Source organism: Eutrigla gurnardus (genome assembly GCF_963514095.1).
Source record: "Eutrigla gurnardus genome assembly, chromosome: 6".
NCBI lineage: Eukaryota > Metazoa > Chordata > Actinopteri > Perciformes > Triglidae > Eutrigla > Eutrigla gurnardus.
The window spans coordinates 12,782,365-12,802,189 of record NC_139920.1 but is presented as its reverse complement, the minus strand read 5'-3'; the positions used below and the strand labels follow the sequence as shown (position 1 = coordinate 12,802,189).

The following is a 19,825-nucleotide window of genomic DNA, read 5'->3' as shown; positions in this document are numbered from 1 at the left end:
GACAGCATAACAGGCCTGCGTCTGATAAACAACAACCTTAAAGTATTACAATGTTTAAGTAACCTGACTTCCGTTATTTTTAGTGTTGCATACAGGAGTTGCAATAAGGTCAGGTATTTCAAACAAATACAACTGATCATTTCTTCTGGTTAGCGGATGTCGAGCTAGGGGTGGGTGATATGGATTAAAAAGTCCCACACATTCATTTTAAACCACAATAAATAACGGAAAATATAAAAATATCAGGAAAATCCAAAAAGAAATGGTTAATGTATCTGATAACAAGACTGGAATGTTTTTGACTTGTCCTGCAATTGAAATACCTTTTTTTTAAACATTACCGACACTTGCTGTTTCCTTGTGGAGAGCATCTGGATTTGAATAGACTTGGACTTGTTGCTAAAAAGGTTGTTGTGTTGAAAAAGTCTCCAATTTCCATCTATGGGCAAAACAGACAAGGGCACTGGCACACTGTTGACTTCACCTCCCTCACTGCTCTGCAGGCATTAGGAACAGCCAACTTGGACTGCTTTACAGACTCTGTGCTGAAGGAGGTTTTAGCCTGGATATTTCTGTATTTTGATCACTGACTCCCCAGATCACTTTCAATAGGGTGCCCTTCTATCCATGACCCTAATTCTGTGTAAGAGGTTTGATAAATGCTTAAACTGTACAAGCACTGGCAGCTCTTCATCTTCCTTCACCGCAGTTCACTGCTGTGAAACTAACAAAACTGCAGTTAAATGTACAAATATGGCGTTAGCACTACTTCTTACTATCCTCCATCACTTTAGATTTAATGAGGATAGTTCACATTACAAGCTATGAACAGGTCTATTTGCTGGAAGACTTTTGAAGTGTGCTGCTAAACAATGAGTTAAACATCAAGAGAAAAAGCAAACAACAATGATAGATTTCTGTCTTTATCAAAATTGTCATATTTCACAATTCACATATTCAAGTATTGCACTTATTTTTGGTTGTGTTGAAGTAGTGCTGGGCGGTATGACCAAAAATGTATATCACGGTATTTTTCAAAATGATATCGGTTTCACGGTATTTGACGGTATTTTTTTTTTCAAGCACGACTGGGTGTTAACCTAATTTTCTAATAATTTAGAGAATAATTACTGCAGTAAATTGGCTTGGACTGACATATTTTAATGTCATAAGGAGTGAATATTGTAGAAAAACATTAATGTCCACACTAGCATTAATGATGTGAAGGAATCAGAATGCATGACTGTTGCAGTCAAAATACAGAACCCTTTATTGTTTTGCAACTTGAAAAAACATCTTTTGTAAACCAACTGGCTACACAATGTAAACAATACGTCTCCTGTAACTGCAATATGAAGACTTCTTTATCCACTGGACATCAATTAAGGCAACATCCATAAATAATATTGAAACAAATAAATTAAAAAAATAAATAGTTCCACAGTTTGCTTTTCTTGTCGTAGGCAGTCCCCCTAGCAAACGCGTCTTTGAGTGACATTTGACTCGTCTCTTCTCCCGCAGTGCGAACAGCGGCTACAACTTTAGCCCGGCGGCATTTGCAGAATATTGTTGTTTGTTCGACGTCGATTTTTTAAAGCCGAAGAATTTCCAAACAACAGACACGGCTCCTCTTTTCGGCACAAGTTCTTCTGTTTCATTGCTTGCTCGTTCGGAACTTTCGGCGAAAGTTTCGGCGAAAAAAAGAAATGGATAAACACGGCGAAAGTTTCGGCAAAAAGAAACTTTCGCCGTGTTTATCTATTTTTTCACCGCATCTTACGCTCAACACAGGCTGTGCTCTCGCATGCTGCTTGTTTGGTGCAGCTGCTAAACAGCCCCCTCTCAAACAATGTCCGGCGGCGCGACGTTCCGCCGCTCTGCGTTCCCGACGTTCATACGCTACACACTCACCGGTATTGGGGTATATGAAAAATGCATATCATAAACAAAAAAACCACCGGTATTCGGTATGAACCGGTATACCGCCCAGCACTATGTTGAAGCTGCAGTTACAAATTCACTTAAACATATCTAACACATACACACACACACACACACACAAAGTGAATATTTTGACTGATATTGACAACTGCGATATAACATTTTCATTGAATGACAAAAATGTTTGTGGTGGAATTTTTGCGAGGATCTGTAGATCTGAAGATAAATGAACAATATTTAATCTAAAATTGCATTTTGACACACATTGCACCTTCAACAAATGTTTTCAAATCCCAGGAGGAGTCCATATTAGGATTTCAATAAAATGCGGATAAATTGTGCCGGCCCAACCTGCAATCAGTTACAGATATTCCCATTTCTTTTAGCTTTGTAAAAATGTTGCTTTCGAAAACGTCTCATAAGTGCTAATAGTCAATTGTAAAGCTGTTAGAAGTTGGCAATTCAACATGACCAACCTTTGTAGCAGTGTGTAGGTAATCTGATAACTTCAGTTTAAATTATATGTTTACACTGTTTTATCTACACCCTGTAAACACACACACCTCTCTCACTCACAGGATCCATTTTCACGTTTTGTGTTCCCTTGCAGAAACAGAAATGATTACATGTCTGTATAATACTAGAAAAAAAACTGACCAAACTGGCAATAAAAGGCATAGAGGAAATATGTGATTCATAGTAAAATTATAGATGATTTTAGCGGTTTTTACATGATTCAGTGTATGAGTCTCATGGATCAGTCAGCTCTGAGTCAGGGACATGCTTCACTCTTGCAGTCACTTACTTCATGACTCCATGTTTGACTCCATTCACATTGATCAGGGCATTCAAACTAAATCCTACCTGTTTTGGTTATGTGTGCATCCTAAAGTACTCCAGTGAAGTCAAATAGGGTTCCTGTGAACTGTTCTAGTGATGTCCAAATCAGGTGGTACATTTGTTTACAAGGGTTCAAATGGTTCATTTGAGGTGAGTAAATGGGTGTTTCTTCCTTTCATTTAATGGGTGGGCTCTTGTTTCTCAGTCTGTGCAGCGCTAACAGCTGTGCAGATGTTACAGAGGAAATGCAGGTCACAGTCAGATTTTCTTTTTTTATCAGGACAAATGCAAAGCTAAGAAACTGTAAATCTTGTATTACTGTAATCTCTCCTGACACATTGTCCACTGGAATGTGTGCTTTCAGTTTCTAAAGTGGGTGGACCAGTCAAACACCCAGGAGGTGTTTTAACAGGAACCTATGTTCATTGTGTGCCAGCAAACACAGCTCAGGGGAAAACATTGAAAAAAGACTCTTTCCTAAAACCCAAAAGGAAAGCAGAAGGAAAAAACATTGCAACTGCTAATAAATACCTTAAACACAGACTTTTTCAACACTGCAAAGTGATTGGCAGCTGGAAAGTTGTACCAGATGTTGGCTGGAAATGGTCAACACCATGTTTTCCCTTGTTTAACTCAACTGAAACACAGACAGAAAACGATGATGTCCATCTTCTAGTCTGCATGTATAAAAAGTCATTTTCTTCTACTCGTCTGGAGCAATTAGTCCACTAATTAATGAGTTGATTACAGTTTACTAGCACAGTAACTGATTCAAGTCTTTATCAAGCAAAAATAGAGAATAAAGAATAAAATATTCACAACTTTCAGCTTCCTAAATTTCAGGATTGGCTGCTTTTTTCTCACTCCATGATCACTGAAAACTGCATATCTTTGGGTTTTAGTAGACTGTTTGTCAAACAGAACAAGCAATTTGCCATTTTATGACCAAATGATTGAATGCTCAACAATCCAAAAAAACATTTGCAACAATCCCAGCATTTATCAGGGACTTGGATGGATCACCGTTTAAACGGATTGTTATACAACTTTCAACAAAACATTTCTGCCTGTGCTTCTCCAGCTGGGGCCATCTTTGAATGAACACAGACAAAACGCATCAGGAGGCGTCTGCTCGACGGCTCAGTCAAATATTAACCCAACCCTGCCACAGTGGGACTCTGTTGCACTAAATAAGCACGAGAGTGGGCGTATTATCTCAGTAATAGTCATCCAATTAATGTTGTCTAGTGGCTTTGCTGTACTGATATATACATACATATATTTAATACATAAAACAGATGCCGTTTGCTCACAGTTCAAGTCAAACATGCCGGTAGAGGAGGAGAAAAAATGTCACTTTAAAAAGGAGTTTCTCTCTAAAATGGCACCATGAATCTCACTTTAACCCGTCTGACGTAAATCAATGTTACAAGCTTCTTGCTGTGGAAAGAATGACAACTAGTTAACAGGAAGAGAAGGGAAAACATGAAGAGAGAGAGACCCAGTGCACATTTGTGTCATGTGTTGATAATAAACATGGATGACACTTCCTCTATCACCTGACCTCCGTTACCACAATTAACACTTTGTTGCTGCAGCAATGTCATGCATACACACAATCTCTCTCTATGGCTTTCTTTCATACAATCAGGACAAAAAACAATTCTATATTTTTAGGCCAATGTCTTTCATAACGTTCAAAGACAGACTGGACAGACTTATTTCTAATAAACATTTGAGCTTTTTTATGACTATTTCAGATGGAGAACTGGAGACTGCAAAATAAGAGCATTATGACAACAGAATTTTCAGTGTACCAATAAGAAGAGTGAAGAGTCAGAAATTCTAAATGTTATCCCTTTACTTGTCTATTGTCATCTACAGTGGTTATTTGAATAGAATCACACAATTCAAATAATAATAATTCATGCAAAATGCCTGAAATGCGATCACTCTGACTCTGAGCAGCAAAAGTGTCTGATTGAGTTAGCTGCTCCAAATGTTTTAAAAGTTGTTCTGTTACGGTCTGTGCCGCTGTGTGCCGCAGCCTCATGCAGCCGGCTTTGCCGAGGACAATGAAGATCAAGGCTTGGATGCAAGAAATAAAGATTTTCTCTTGTAAAACTCAGTAGACTTGTTAATAGGGAATATGAAATTGCCTGTAAAATGTTTTTCTTTTGTACAATTGCTCAGCAATGAATAGTTTTTTTCATTGATCCACCAATATAACCTCTTTATTCTGTTATTTTGCATCATAAGCCCAAAAAATGTATGTAAACGTGCATCAGCATGAAATTCCAGACAAGATCGTGCATCGTGTGCATCTTTGCACGAAAGACTCGCCCGTTCACATCTGTTCCAAGGAAGATTAATTAAATGGAGCAGGCATCATCCGCAATGTGTCTTGACAATCTTTCAAAGTTTTGCCGACGGTGTAAATAATTAGTGAGGGAATCCTAATCTACTGACACCCATTCCCAAAACTGGATTTGACACATGGCCATTCCCGCTAAATTTACTAACTGTCTGTTAAAAACACGGACACACCTGGGCACTCCTATCTGTGGCTAGCTCGTCAGGTTTCATAGCAACCTGATCCCATCTATTGTCTTGCTCTGCTGTTACTGCTGCATCACACACACATACACACACACACACACAAACACACACACCCCGGCAGACTGGTTTGGCGAGAGAGACAGAAATGGAGACACATGATTGGATATCCAGATGGAAATCAATCTTATCCAGCTATGATCGTGTCCAAGCAAGCACAGGATACAACCCATTTTCAACACCTAACCATGTTAAAGACACATACTTGCACCATGACCATTCTATCTTAACAAGTCTTCTTTTTTTCAGCCGAAATGTGACACGTTTATGTTGGGCCCAAATGTTGGCGTAAAAACATATGAGTTCTTCAGATGAGAAGATGTAGACGAGTATTATCTCTGCTTTAAAAAATAACCACTACTTGGTATGACTCTCCATCCATTTCTTGAACTTAAAAAAAAAAAAAATTCTGAACGAACCAACAAATACACCAACTCAAATGCAAATGGCCGTCTTTGTCCAAAATTATGGGAGCTGCAAGTCCTCTCATGTTTTACCCAGTTTACCAGTTGTCAAAATATCCTGATACTGTGTTGGTTATGGGAGACAAGTGAGCTAAATCTACATGGCTAACAGGGTAAAATTGTATGACAAAATAATAATCTCTAAACAATTAAATAAATGATGGAATCAATGAAAATGTTTATTAGCTGCAGCCCTGAAATGAACTCTTTGTTATTTTTTTATACAAATGCTGTCAGTAATGGCAATACAAATGGCCGTAGTTATCTTTACCTTGTCAAATGAAAGCTGAAGACCCCCCCCCCCCCCCCCCCACATACTTCTCTCTGCTTTATTTGCAAATGTCAGACAATGGCTTTGATCACAATCCATTAGGTTGTCTCAGCCCGAGTCTGACCCTTCTCGTCTCAACCCAGATCTAAATCGAAGTCAACCGACACTGAAGGTCACCTAGCGGATTTCCTGGGTCACTATCTGATCTGACAGGGTGAAACAGAGGAAGCCCTGTTCTTTTGGACAGAGTTGTGAGAGCGCTTATTTGAAAATGTCTCTTTTGACAAGGATCAGTTTGCAAAATCATCAGATTCTAAAGTCTATACACTGAAGAAAACATGTCATTTTGCATGTGTTGGGTTGGCTTGCGCATATTGATTGTATGTAGCCGCTATTCTCCCAAAACTAAATCCAGTGTTACATACAGTCATTGTACTAACATTATCATGATACAATTCTTAACTTAGGCACAACACAATATAAAAGTATCAATATTCTACATTCTATTTCCCAATGCGAGTCGTAAATATGACCGTGTCTCACTTTGAACGTCTGCTGTGTGAGATTTCTCGAGATAGTTTGAAGACTTCGAACAAATAATTGCAACAGCACCCATCCACAGCCAGTCTCACTCACCATGGAGGAACAAGGCTACAGACACTACACCTGTATGCATTTCCACACTGAGTCAACATCAACCATGACATGACTATTTGAGTCAACAGCCTTACTAGACTGCAGCATGGTGTTTAAGAGACCACAGGCATGGTCAGCTGGTGAAAACGGAGGCCAGTGATGGATGTTTCATGGTAGCTTCAGGTTAACTCAGAGCATCACAAAGACACAAACGGATCAAAATCATCCGTCAACAGTTTAACTGAAGTATTTTGTGAGCTATGTAGATAGAGCTTCGTAGAATTGTACTGACTTTGAAGCCTGTAATTATATGCTTATTATATCCATAAAGAATTTAATTAGGTGTTAAAGAATCACCTTTTGTTGGAAGGTTGTAGCCTACATACTTTTGCCTCTCATTTCTTCAGGCTCTTGATTCAAGTAATGGGTCATCACCTTTGCAAGTGGAGATAAGTGTTGGAGCCTCGCAGGATCAGGTATTTTGGATTCAAACTGTGACTATCAGAACACGCACACGCACACGCACACACACACACACACACACACACACACACACACACACACACACACACACACAGAGCTAATTTCAGCATAATCAGTTTCAGTGGTTGTCCGCAGCATTAACCACAGCGTTTCCTGTGTGTCCAATATGAAAGAGCAGGATGTGATGATTAGTGTATCTGTTCAACAATCCACTGAGCTGTGTCATCAGACCATATGTGCATGCCTCACAAACAGCTCATTCATCTCAAAGGAAAAGCCACAGGATCCTTGATTTATCCGACTGCTGACTCAAGTGCCATCATCACCTTCAAGGAGCCATGAGGCTCCCGCCCATGTGTGTGTGTGTGTGTGTGTGTGTGTGTGTGTGTGTGTGTGTGTGTGTGTGTGTGTGTGTGTGTGTTGACCCTGACACTTCACAATGTTCATGTTGGTTAGTGCGGTTGACTGTAGGCCACAACACTTTGGTTTGGGTGCTGACAGCTACCACTATTTTTAGGCAATGAACACATCACATTAGTTTTAGTCCATTCAGCAATCTGTAAAAAAACCTTTACTTGCGTCTTCATTTTTGACTAGCACAGCAATAGCATGGGTTAGGTATTAGGTAAAATCATAGATGTGTATATAAGAAGTGGACGGAGTCATCATGAATTCACCCATTGGTTTGTGGTTTTACAGTTTTGAAGCCTCAAGCTCGGCATTTTGGTCATCACCATCTTGGATTTTGGTCGTCGCCTAATTTTTTGCAACCAGTGAACAGAAATGACCATATTTGGACTGCGGAGGAGTGACGGGTGGATCTGAATGCAAGCAGCAGAGCGGTACCCCGAGCCACCAGGGTAAAACTAATTCATATATGGTAAGTCACGGGGTATACAAAAGTGTCCCTTTCTCCTTACATAGAGGAATGAGATAATCTCTACAATGTTCCCTTATATCCATCGGAAATTCCCTTTTAATAGCTTGCATTAACTCAAAAACTGCTTGCATTCTTTGGAAACATCTCCTCAGATAATTCTTTTCCACAGTATAAATAAGCTTGTATATTCAGAGGAATGCCCTTTTACTTCCTGCAATAGTAACGGAGCATGACTGACATGTGACACGCTGACAGAGAATTTTTCCTGCAGTCTACGCGCATGATTTCTTTTTTCCTCTGCTGTCTGCATGTTTAAAAGCAAAGAACAACACAAACTGGGTACCACAGTGAACTTTGCTGTGAATGTGTATCATGTGGGTTAACCATTAACTCCATATCATATGACTAATATATAATAGGGGTCAGAACCTTGGTGTAGTACAAGAAGTACTACTGCTGCTGTCATCAAATGAACTGCTTTAGTCATTTCCACTGCAAACATGGCATGGCTCGACACATTTTTTATTGGTATTCCATTAGTAAATGTTGTAGATAGTACCTGGTAGGGTTGGGCGATAGTGAAATTCCTAAACTGACTATATTGCTTTAAGAAAATTATATATAAAATGATTGTCCAATAATAAAAATCAAAAAGCTAAGAGAGAAATGTGCATAAATAGAGAGATATTTGTGGACTGCAGACCTAACTTGCACGACCCATAAGTGGAAAATGGTACAGGCAGCAAGCACTATTTTACACAAAGGCATGCTGAGAATAATAAATCAGATCAATCAACTGGAAGTAACTGCCCTCGTCTCACCAAGTTACGTCTATGTATCGATATTATCAATATATTGTCCCGCCCTACACCGAGAGGGTGCTAATGTAGTGGAAAACAGAATAGAGAAAAAGACCTGGTGCAAAGAGTTGAGTCGAGTCGAGCCATGCAGTGGAAATGAGGCATTGGCACTGGCACAGTGTTTGAGTGTCTGGGACTGGGTTAAAAGCTGGGTTAAAAGCTGTTAAAAAAGTACTTTTCTAGGGAGTCACTGATCCATCCAAGGGAGACAAACGAAAATACTGTTCAATTCTACACTCAGTGCTACAAAATAATATTAAAAATGTTTTTTAATAACGCATTAATATCAGTAAATCTGCAGCACATCTTCTCTACCATAATGCGTTACGGTGTTTCTGTTGCATACTTGTGAGTTACAATTTGTAAACATTTACAGGGTTTAAATGAACAATGGCAATTCTAGAAAGACTAGAAAAACCTAGTGTTTGTTCAAGACTGCTTTGCAAGACAATAGTGGGTCACAAAGTGGGTTTTAAATGAGTTCACAATTAACTGTAGAAATCTGAATCCTGTTTGAGACTACTGTTGACATCTCATTGTGAAAGTCACCCCCCCCCCCCCCCCCCCCCCTTTCATTCTGATTCAAGCATTTCAGTGCAAGTCTCAGGTTATCAAATGTTCCCACCTGTATACAAAGAAAAGGATAACAAATCCTTTACACTTCCATCTCTTATATTTATATAAAAAAATAAACAACAAAAGATATCTTTCTGAGAATCATTTCTGATAAACAAGGGAGAACAAACCAGCTGAGGCAGCCTGCTGCTCAGTGTGTTCACATCCTTTATTCTGCACTCTGACTACCTGACATATTATGGTCTGGAGTACCCGTGGTAACCAGGGGGCACAGTGTGTACTTCATGGTTAGGTTACCAAGGTAACCACAAACCATCCACGCTGAGCAGCTACTGTGAACAGAGCAGTTTTATTGGGCTCTGAAACTGCATCAGCCAAATAAACAGCCTGGGAAACCTCCTCTGGTGCTGGAATTAACATTGTTTCCTTGTATGCAAACAGGCTGTATGTTGGACAGAGGGGGAGGATGAGAAGAAAAATGGAGAGGAAAGGGAGGGGCGTCCTAGTTACCCTTTTCACATCATGTATTTATGGTATGTGAATTGTGGTAAATTCCTGCCAAAAGCCAGTGTTTCCCATACATACATGACTTATCGACCACAACAGCAGAAAAAGGCTCCACAAAGATTCTGTTGGCTGATGAGGCAGCATCATAAAACTGATTATGGAGACAATGCTGACTGCGACATCAGCACAAGGAGGTGGGTACCTACAATAAACCTTGAGCTGGTTCTTGGATGTCCATAGCCAAAAGATGAATCGTGAGCTTAAAGGGATACTTCACCCATTTGCATTAAGCTTTGTATCATTAGAAACCCGGTAGTATTTATGAATGGTCATGCGTCATTCCCTCATTTTCCGCAAAGACGGGAGAGCTCCGTATTTAGGGACCCACTGACGCTACAAACCTATTACAGATCAGTGGTGGGACCTCACTTGCAGAAACTAAAAGCAACAGCCGCCACCTTGCTTGGAAGCTATGCTAACAGACGCTGTGGAGAAAGCTGAGAAGAAACGAGAATGGCGGAAGGTACTCAAACTGATATGGAAGAAGGAGATTTCGAAGGTCTTGTGCTCAAATCAGATGTTTGTGGATATTTCTACAAGCTGCAATATCAGTGGGAGCTCAATGTCTTGCTTTTTTTTTTAAATAGAATCAACCAACAATGAAACAGTCCAGAAATAGATAATAAGTGGACCTTGATGATAGGGGGTTTGAAATTCACAATTTCTACATAATTTATTTAGTTATAAGGTTTTACTCTTGCCACATTTATATACAGTTTTACTCAAACAAAAACATAATCCTGTGCGTGGCCCCTCAGAGAAAACGTTTTCAAACTGCAACACAACATCCCTGATTTAAGTGTCCGTGACATGAAACCATTTTAACATACTTCTTCTATCTAAGCCTGTGGGAAACCCTTAAATACAAGTTCATGTGCTTGAGAATTGTGCCTGATGCTGAAGGAAAGGAGGCAGGTTTTTTTGGGGGGGGGGGTTATGAGGAGGAGGAGGAGGATGAAGACTGTTGGCATAAGGATAGAGAGGAAGGGTGAGGTACATTTATCAACTCTACAATGGGATAAGGAAGAGCTAATGGTTTATTGTCACATGGCAAACACATCCGCAAGTCGTTACACACATGAACACACAAACACAAACGGGAAACAAAAAGGGGCTTGATTCATTAATGCTTGATTTATTCTCCATGCACTGACATTGGTAGCTAAGGGAAGTAATGGTACTGTAGAGACCGAGAAACAGATCACTAAACATGGAACTGAACCAACTATCAGTGGACACTGTGCTGCACAATGAGGGCTTTGTCTTGTTGAGAAAGCCTCTCATGCTATCTCTGCAGGTATTTTGTCTTTGAGCCTGGATGTCACCAAGCAATTAGGTATTATGTCCACTGTGTTGCCAGGTAATTAAGGTCATTTTTGGCCACAAATTTTTTTTGTCTGCTATTTGGGTACAGCTATCTTGCACGCAAATTACATGAAGAAAAATCCTACCAAACTGACTACAGACGTGGACATAGTAGGGGTGTAACCGTAATCGTATTTGTACCAAAAATATTTCGTACAGGCCGTTCGGTATACAACATCCTTTTGGTACGCCCTGTGACCCAAAAAGCTGTTTTTACTACTATAAATTTGTGAGCAAGAGTTTTACCAGGAAAGTTTTGGCAGTGGACCAGTTATGGTCAGCGGTAACATGCTAGTTGGTTTAGCCCAGTTAGCTGGGTTAATAAAGCTGGACCAAGATGTGCGTCAAACAGTATGCCGACATTATTAAAATGAAGTCGGGTCCATCTTTTAATAGACTTCAGACATCACCCGAATGTGTCAATTAGTGGAGCAAAATACAAATGTACCGGAGTGCGAGTCCTTCTCCTCACAGAGTTCAGGCTCCTCCCATTTCACATTTGCACCTAGCCAAAGTACAATGCTATAGGTATAGGGCTATAGGGCTATGTTACATTCACATTACAGACATTTCTATGGTTTTGTTATTTAATTATCAATTTTCTATTAACAATATCCCAATATTTTTCTTAAATGTTAAAGTAAGAATTATGGCCAATGATCTACTGTTATGTTTATGAATCCCAAATAAATTAACACATTTTTTTTCTGCATTTACTTTGTTTTCCCTTTGTTTTGTTACAAAAGACAACATAAATTACATTTTTATAGTATATACACATTTGATAATTGCAATACTTTAAATGCAGTGTGTATGGTTTGGCAGCCGGTTTTGAGTTCTGGTAAATAGGCCGTTTCTTTGCACTGATTTTAACCCTGCGTGTCTGTCCACAGTATAGATAGCATCAGTGCAGCTGAGGTGAGTGGGTTTGATAAGCAACTGATGTGTTTAGTACACAACAGCAACCAAAGGACATCAGCTTGAGGACATCTTAGTTATACGTCCCCCAACTCCACAACTTGTGGCAGGTTTTATCACACTGTTTTAGTCAACAGAATTTAGCCCAGTGAGCAAAATGATCATTTAACAGGCACATTGCAGGAGGGAAGTGGTGTACAGCTATTCCATGCAAAGTCATTGAATATTCATCTTGTACATTATTTTAAATACCTTTCAAACTACTGGGTGTCACAGGTAACAAATGGGAAATGCCATCAATATAGAGTCTATACTACTGACTGTGAGCATGCTTTACAAGCAGGCCTTAGATTGACAGCAGGCACCCATCCAGAAGAGGCTTAGTGTAATGACTGGGTTGGAAATCTAGGGAAAATTTACCAGAAAAATTCCCCACATCTTCCAATTTTCCACGTGTCCCGAAGCCTGCATTTTTATCCTCTGGCTAATAAAGTAACTGACTAATAAACAGTTGACAGACAGACTGACTCCTGGAAGACAGCAAACCATGAATGCAACACTGACCAAAACCCTGCATCTAGACAAGTCATGAATCTGGGACGTCTGGAACCGTTTCTGTCTCTGGTGATTCAGCTCTTACTTCCTGGAAAGAAATTATAATAACCACTGATGTTGCAACCATAGATACAACTGTAAACAATTTTAATAATGTATCTTTATGAGGAAACACAATTAATCAAAAGTATGTCCAAAAGATATCTGCCACAAGTCAAGTAACCCTGCAGGTACAAAACTATGGCCATTTAGTAATTATACAGATAAACTAAGTTATCATACCCAACAATAAGCGCTGATTGAGAGGAGGGTCACAAAACCAGGTCATATAGGATAACGCTGACCCATTTACACTGACAGAAAACGGGTTTACCCAGGGTCACTGTATTAGTATGACAGGCCTACAGGTGTGATGGTGTCTGAATCCAAGGAGAGCTCGACTGCCAAACAGCTGGCTGGGTGGATACAGCTGTGACTGCATCCAGAGGGAGGCCAGGGAGCCATGGAAGGATGAGAGGCAGGAAGAGAGGGAGGGGGAGCGGAGGAGCATTCGGGACAGACAGTCCCACAGAATGAAATAGATTCAAATGAATACGGATCTGTAATTCTATAAAATATTTCTTCCTTTTAGTAGTTAATTACCTAATTTATCACTGCCTTCCTTTGTTTGCCCATTTGTCTTCCAGGATATTACCAACAATATTTATCACATTTTTAATAAATTCTTGAGAATGTAAGCATCTCACCATTGCTCTAGAAACTTGTCAAAAGAAAAGAGTGACTTCTACTCCTGTAGTAGTAGTACTACTACTACTACTACTACTACTACTACTACTACTACTACAATTACATTCCCTGCACACTCCCACAGGTGTTTTCAGTTATTGTGAGACCTGCTCTGCTCGTGTTGAAGGTCGATTACCAAATTTCATGTACCAATGAGAATGAAAAAAAAACAAGATTTTGTGCCCCCACCATGTTAATACAGCGTAAACCCATTTTGCTCTACTCTGACTGACAGCACATTCATGCTTGACGTATCTTGTTACTGTTGCAGCCGCCAATTCTCCATGAGGACTATTAATGTTTCATCTAATTTATAATGACTGTGAACTCTACTTGTCTCTCAGTTGACGGGCCTTCATCAGTTCACCTCCTCCCACATATGAAAATATCTCCTTCTCTACTATAACTAACATCCTCCCTCCGTTCCTCTTTACGATCTTCTCCTCCATTATTTCACACCTCCTTCATCTCGCTCCATCCTCATCTTCCTCCCTGTCTCCAGGAGATTTGTGTTATCACAATTTTGTTAATTAAGAAAGACATCCACCCTCACACGTAGGACATACCCAAAGCAATGCAGGCTTCAACAATCAGTGTCACACATTGAACAACATGTTCTCTGGTACTCGTAGTTAACAACGTCTAAACACCCCCCTCCACATACACACAATGTGTTGAAAAGCTTGGCTAGACTGGATGCATCAGCTTGCCATTACCAGGCCAGTGCCCTCAGCTTCAACATGACTTCATACGCGCCGGCTGTGACCTGCTAAGAACCGAATTACTGCCTCACCAAACCATGGGAATCCTCTCACAAGAGCATCCTCTGCCAGAGATCCACAAGCCACTGTGAAAACACAACAAATGCTGGATCAAGGAGTCAAAACAGAGCAACCCTTTCATACTCTGAAATCAAGGATATAAAGCTGCGAATTACCACTTTTATTATCGATTAATCAAAATTAATTAATAAGAACAGACACCATCCACTGCCTAGATCCATCAGACTGAAACGAGTAGCAACATCAACTGACAAGTTGTTAACACCATCGACCAGGAGTCAGTGGGTGGTTGGAAATATTTTTAGGAGTCTTTCAGATCCAACGCCAAAGAGTACTTATTAGTAAGTATTTCAAATGTCAGAAAATTGTGAAAATAGTCCATTTACAGAGAACAAGGTGACATTTTGTTAACTTGCTATCCAAAACAGAGAAAGCTTGATAAATTACTTATATCAGTAATGGATTATTTTAATTTTTGTGTGTTAATTTACTGTTGATCGACTAATCAAATCCTATGGTGTAAGCACTATAAGAGTTGATTGCTGAACCGCTACAACTGACCCAGTCCTCAGGAAACTCAATTGACCACAGAAAATGCACATGAAGATAATTTTGATATTTAAGGTGTATATTTTTGCATCTCCAACAAAAAACAAAATAATATTCAATATATTTCACAATCCTCGTCCAACTCTGAGATGATATAAAGCCAGACAACACAATGTGAAAGCAGCCAGTAAAACCTTGATATACGGAAGGCTACTGTCTATAAATATCACAAACAGTAATGGGGATGTCGAGCACCCTTGTCTGAGCCCATTGGCCACCTGATGCCAAGAATACAAACAATCCTCTTCCTCCAGGTATCAAATGATAACCCCAGGACCCCATTCTCCAACAAACACCTCCCATAGGACAACAGAGGGAAGCCTTTTGAAAATCCACAAAACGCATGACCGAAAGACAAGCAAACTCTTGTGACCCCTTGATCTGCGACAGGCAGAATCCTGCTCACTGCTCTGAGTTTCCACAATTGGTCTAAAGTCTCCTCTCTATTTAACAGCTGATAGACTTCAAAGTAAAATCAAGAGTCCAGCCAGCCGTTCAAAGCCTGTCCTCTTTCCTCTACCTTGCCATCCTTTATCCCTTGTTCTTGTCTTTCAGTTTGGCCGATCAGTAGAGACGACTGCCTGTCAGCCTCTTGTCCTTCAGTCAAACTTGGCTGCTCCACACTGCTGGCCTCCGGCTCACCTCAAACAGACAGACCAGAGCACAGCATGGCAGCATCCTGACACACACACACACACAACACACACAGCTTTAATTCAGACCAATACTTCCTACTTTGTGTGTGTGTGTTCGAGGGCAGGAAGCCAGCGTGGTAATAGGATGTTCCTCACTTGCTTTGTAATGTCTCAAAGACCTGGGTTAAAGCCAAAAACGCAGGGCAAAAGCAAAGGCACTAAGCTTCAGTGACTATACGCTGCCTTGAGGGAATCTTATTATTCGTATAATGCTGTTTGTAAAAGAAAAAAATATCTTAAATGATTAGTGCATGGTTGGGACACACCTTGTCCCACAGTCATGAGAAAAATCTGAGGGCTCACAAGATTGAAAAAAAAAAGAAAGAAAGCATATTTATCCTGTAAAAAATTGTGATAATTTTCAGACTTGTGTCTGACCTTCTAGAGGCCTCTCAAATAAATAAAAGACAGATGAGCATTACCAGTAGACATATGCAATGCTGAGGATGCAAAGGCATCAATGAACTGCACTGCAATGTCAGAAATCACTGGATTAGTCAATAAACAGTAAATCAACCAAAAGCTATTTTGATAATCGGAGTAATAATTTAATTCATTTCTCAAGCAAAAATGCCAAAGGATCAGATGGTTGCATCTTGTCACAAATGAGTGTCTTATTTTCTTTCTCTTATATGACAGTTCATTAAATATGTTTGAAGTGGTTGGATTGTTGGTTCAATAAAATAAGCAATCTGAAGATTAAGACTTGTAGCCATCATAATCACACAAGACCATCAATTACCTTAGCAGTCAATCAATGGTATATTGTTATCTCAGCTATTGGACAGCCAACCATGCTTCATTTGACATCAGACAGCCAAGCACATACTACCTATGAAATTACACAGAAAACAATGTATAATGTCTGACATTAGTCAGTTACCTGTAAAAACATAACAGCCAATCAACAGATTTACATCCCATCATGCGCACTATAATCCGTAATCTGACATCAGACAGCCAACACATTAATCTCATCAGTGGATTGAGAGGATTATAACGGCCCGCCAGCAAGCGTCCCCACTCAGCAGATCATAGTGTGCTTTGCATTGTCATAACACCGATGACAAGACGATGCAGATATGGACTGAAATATTCCTTCAAGGAATATCATAACTGTTTGAATTTGAGATACTTTTACTAAAGTCATTCTGATTGGATTTGGATTTCTGAAGGTGGATTTTCTACATTAGTTGTGGATATTTTAAAGGCATGGTTTGAATTGTAACCCAACTGTGTTATTTTGTAATTCTATCAACTGTTAAAAATGTATGTTAATTTTCTTGAAATCTTGTATTTTCACTCGGAGGGTTTATTTTTCTTGTTCCCCTAAAGGTTTTAAGACATTGTGATATTGAGCTTTACAAATAAATAGCATAAGCATATACCGGTAGCTGGATATAACAAGATCCCAACCCCTGAAACACTCTTAATACTGACACATCATGCTAAAATTATGAATTGATTCATGTTTTTGTTGATCCAAACAGCATGAATCGCTTGCGATGGCCATTTACAGTTTTTGGAAATTATATAGATGTAAAAGATTACTGCGGGGGTAAATAATCACAAAACAGATGAATTTGCCAATGAAAATAATCCTAAACAGCACGTCATGACCAGTTTTCTCATATGACCATTCTTATATGTTCATGCAACTGAATCTAATGGCAGCAATGTCTAGAAACACAAAGGTGTTAACGTTTTTTGATAGAGAAACTGGCTGAAACTGCATTCACACTTTTAGAAACAGGCTTGAAATGTCTTCACGTCTTAAACCCATGTTTTCAGGCCAGTTTCTCCATCTGTCTAGCTGGGAACAACATCCTCTATACAAAAGCCAGGAGGTAAAGGGAAGAAAAAACATGAATGGGGGATCCTTAAAAAAAAAAAACATGGAAATCCTGATAAATAACATCTGTGTTCACGTGCACAATATTTCACAATCCTTTTGAATCACAGACATGCAAACAGTTATCTCTTTGTCTGTAGCCACTGGGTCATGTTACGTTTGACGGCTGAGCAAGCGAAAAATTAGCTTATATTAAACTGCAGATCATAACCACTGAGGTCAGCTGGAAGAGTATCATCCCAGCTTTCAACAAACACGCGCACCCACGCGCGCGCACACACACACACGGGCAGACACACACACACACACACAGAGAGGATGCTGCTGGTTGCCGCTCTGGTTACAGCAGCTTGTGATGGCCAACACCCCAACAACAACAAAAAATACAATTTGTTAGCTGTGCCTCTTATTCAAACAAATATTCAATCAATTAACTCCATCTTCAACAAATAATCATAATACCTAATTTGAGACAAGGGGCTGATTCACTCTCTCTGATACCTAAAAGCAGTAGTAGCTGATGTTTGGGTGGTTTAAGCGATACAATATAATATGAATGTCTTGAATTTGGCTGTTCGTTGAGTTATAATAGCTGTAAAGACAGGGCAGACGATGGGAAGTGAATTATATATCCATGCGTCCCTTCTAATTACATGGAAGTTAAGACAAAAGGTTGGATAAGTGGCCACAAAGAAGCACGCCATGCCAATCAGTCCGTGAAACCTACGGCTGTGGAGTGCCCGTTCATTTGAGGTAGACCGAGCAGGACGGTGGACCCGACCCGGATTCTCCCCCCAGCTACCGGGAATCCCTGTCAGGCTTCTCTTTGAAACAGGGTGTGACACTCCCCAAAAAAACCTCGAGATACAACTTCGTAACTTGCCAGTCAAACAAAAACAACGAATTGAGCAGCTCGGACATTATTGAAGTTGTTTGCGGAGGAGGCAGCGCTACCTCCGCCCCGGCTGTCGTGTCCGTGTGTCTGCGGTCTTGCCTTTTGTTCCGCCGCTGTCACAGCCGTTAAGGTGCACCGCGGATTAGCTTTAGCTTTAGCCACGCCGGCTAACAGCACGGCCGGCCAGCTAGCGTTCACATTAGCCGCTCGCCTTTTCACACAAAGCTAAAAAGGTAACACGGCACCTTTCCTTCCACTGGGCTCTCAACGGCCGCTGTGTTGACCGGGCCGAAACACAATGCAGACGAGCCGGGCGGTTCGTCACAAACACAGTTCTAAGAGTTTTTACATACCCAGAGCTCCGTTCCCCAACTCATTGCGGATTCCCCCTTCTGAGTTCTCCCGTATTGGACGCAGATTTCCCCGCTCAGACTCTCCCAAACTGCCGCTGGTACTCCGGTCCTTCTGACTGACTGTCTGCCGACAAACACACACTCCTCCTCCTGCTCTCTATCCGACTGAATCAGCAGGGCCGCCCCAAACCAGGGGCCCGGGACCACAGTGGCCCTGTGGTCATTGGTCGGGTCAGACAAGTGGTTTTAGAACCAAGACCAACAAAGAAATACATCAATAAAACACAGCAAAAACTGTCAGCTTTCTTGCAATAATTATTCAACTTTTAGACTACCGGGAAACAAAGCCAAATAACTATGTGGGTCCAAAATAGGATAACAAATTATGTTAATGAGCAACTTAATTCAATTCAGACAATTAATAAGCCTACATGATTTTTTAATTGTTTTTATAAGTAGGCCTATCATTTTTTCATTAAGTAGGTGTAATACAATAAACGCAAATGACCCAGAGAAAATCAGATTTTGAATTATCTTATGATTGTTTTGTTATGTTTTTTTTTCTATTTTCCGTCAAGTTTAATCAAATTGATTTCAATCCATTTTACATACTTTTTTTAAGTTGTGCTTTCTCTAAGCCCAATTTCAAGGTAATTTAAAGTTTACCTTCCTACATAATGTTAAAAAAATAATTAAAAAAAAGTATTGATGATATTAGACATCAATCAGGAAAAAGGTCAAACTACCCAGCTTGAATAAATAAATAAATACATGTGATCCCGAAGTGGAGAAGATATTTTAGATAACAGTACAAATTCACAAGACTCAAGAAAGAGAAATGTATAATAATACATTTGAAGGGGTGTTTAACTATGATCTAT

General features: G+C 39.9%; 1 protein-coding gene across 3 annotated transcripts in view; it reads right to left on the bottom strand.

The window, feature by feature from the left end:
* The window catches only part of fnbp1l (formin binding protein 1-like), a 40,845-nt gene extending 21,762 nt beyond the window's left edge, over positions 1–19,083 (bottom strand). For all 3 annotated transcript variants that reach the window (XM_084011716.1, XM_084011715.1, XM_084011717.1), the window contains exon 1: positions 18,945–19,083. In XM_084011716.1, the coding sequence (XP_083867842.1) occupies positions 18,945–18,968 (24 nt within the window). In that variant the 5' untranslated portion in view covers positions 18,969–19,083. The remainder of the gene's footprint in view (positions 1–18,944) is intronic.
* Positions 19,084–19,825: the final 742 nt, after the last annotated feature.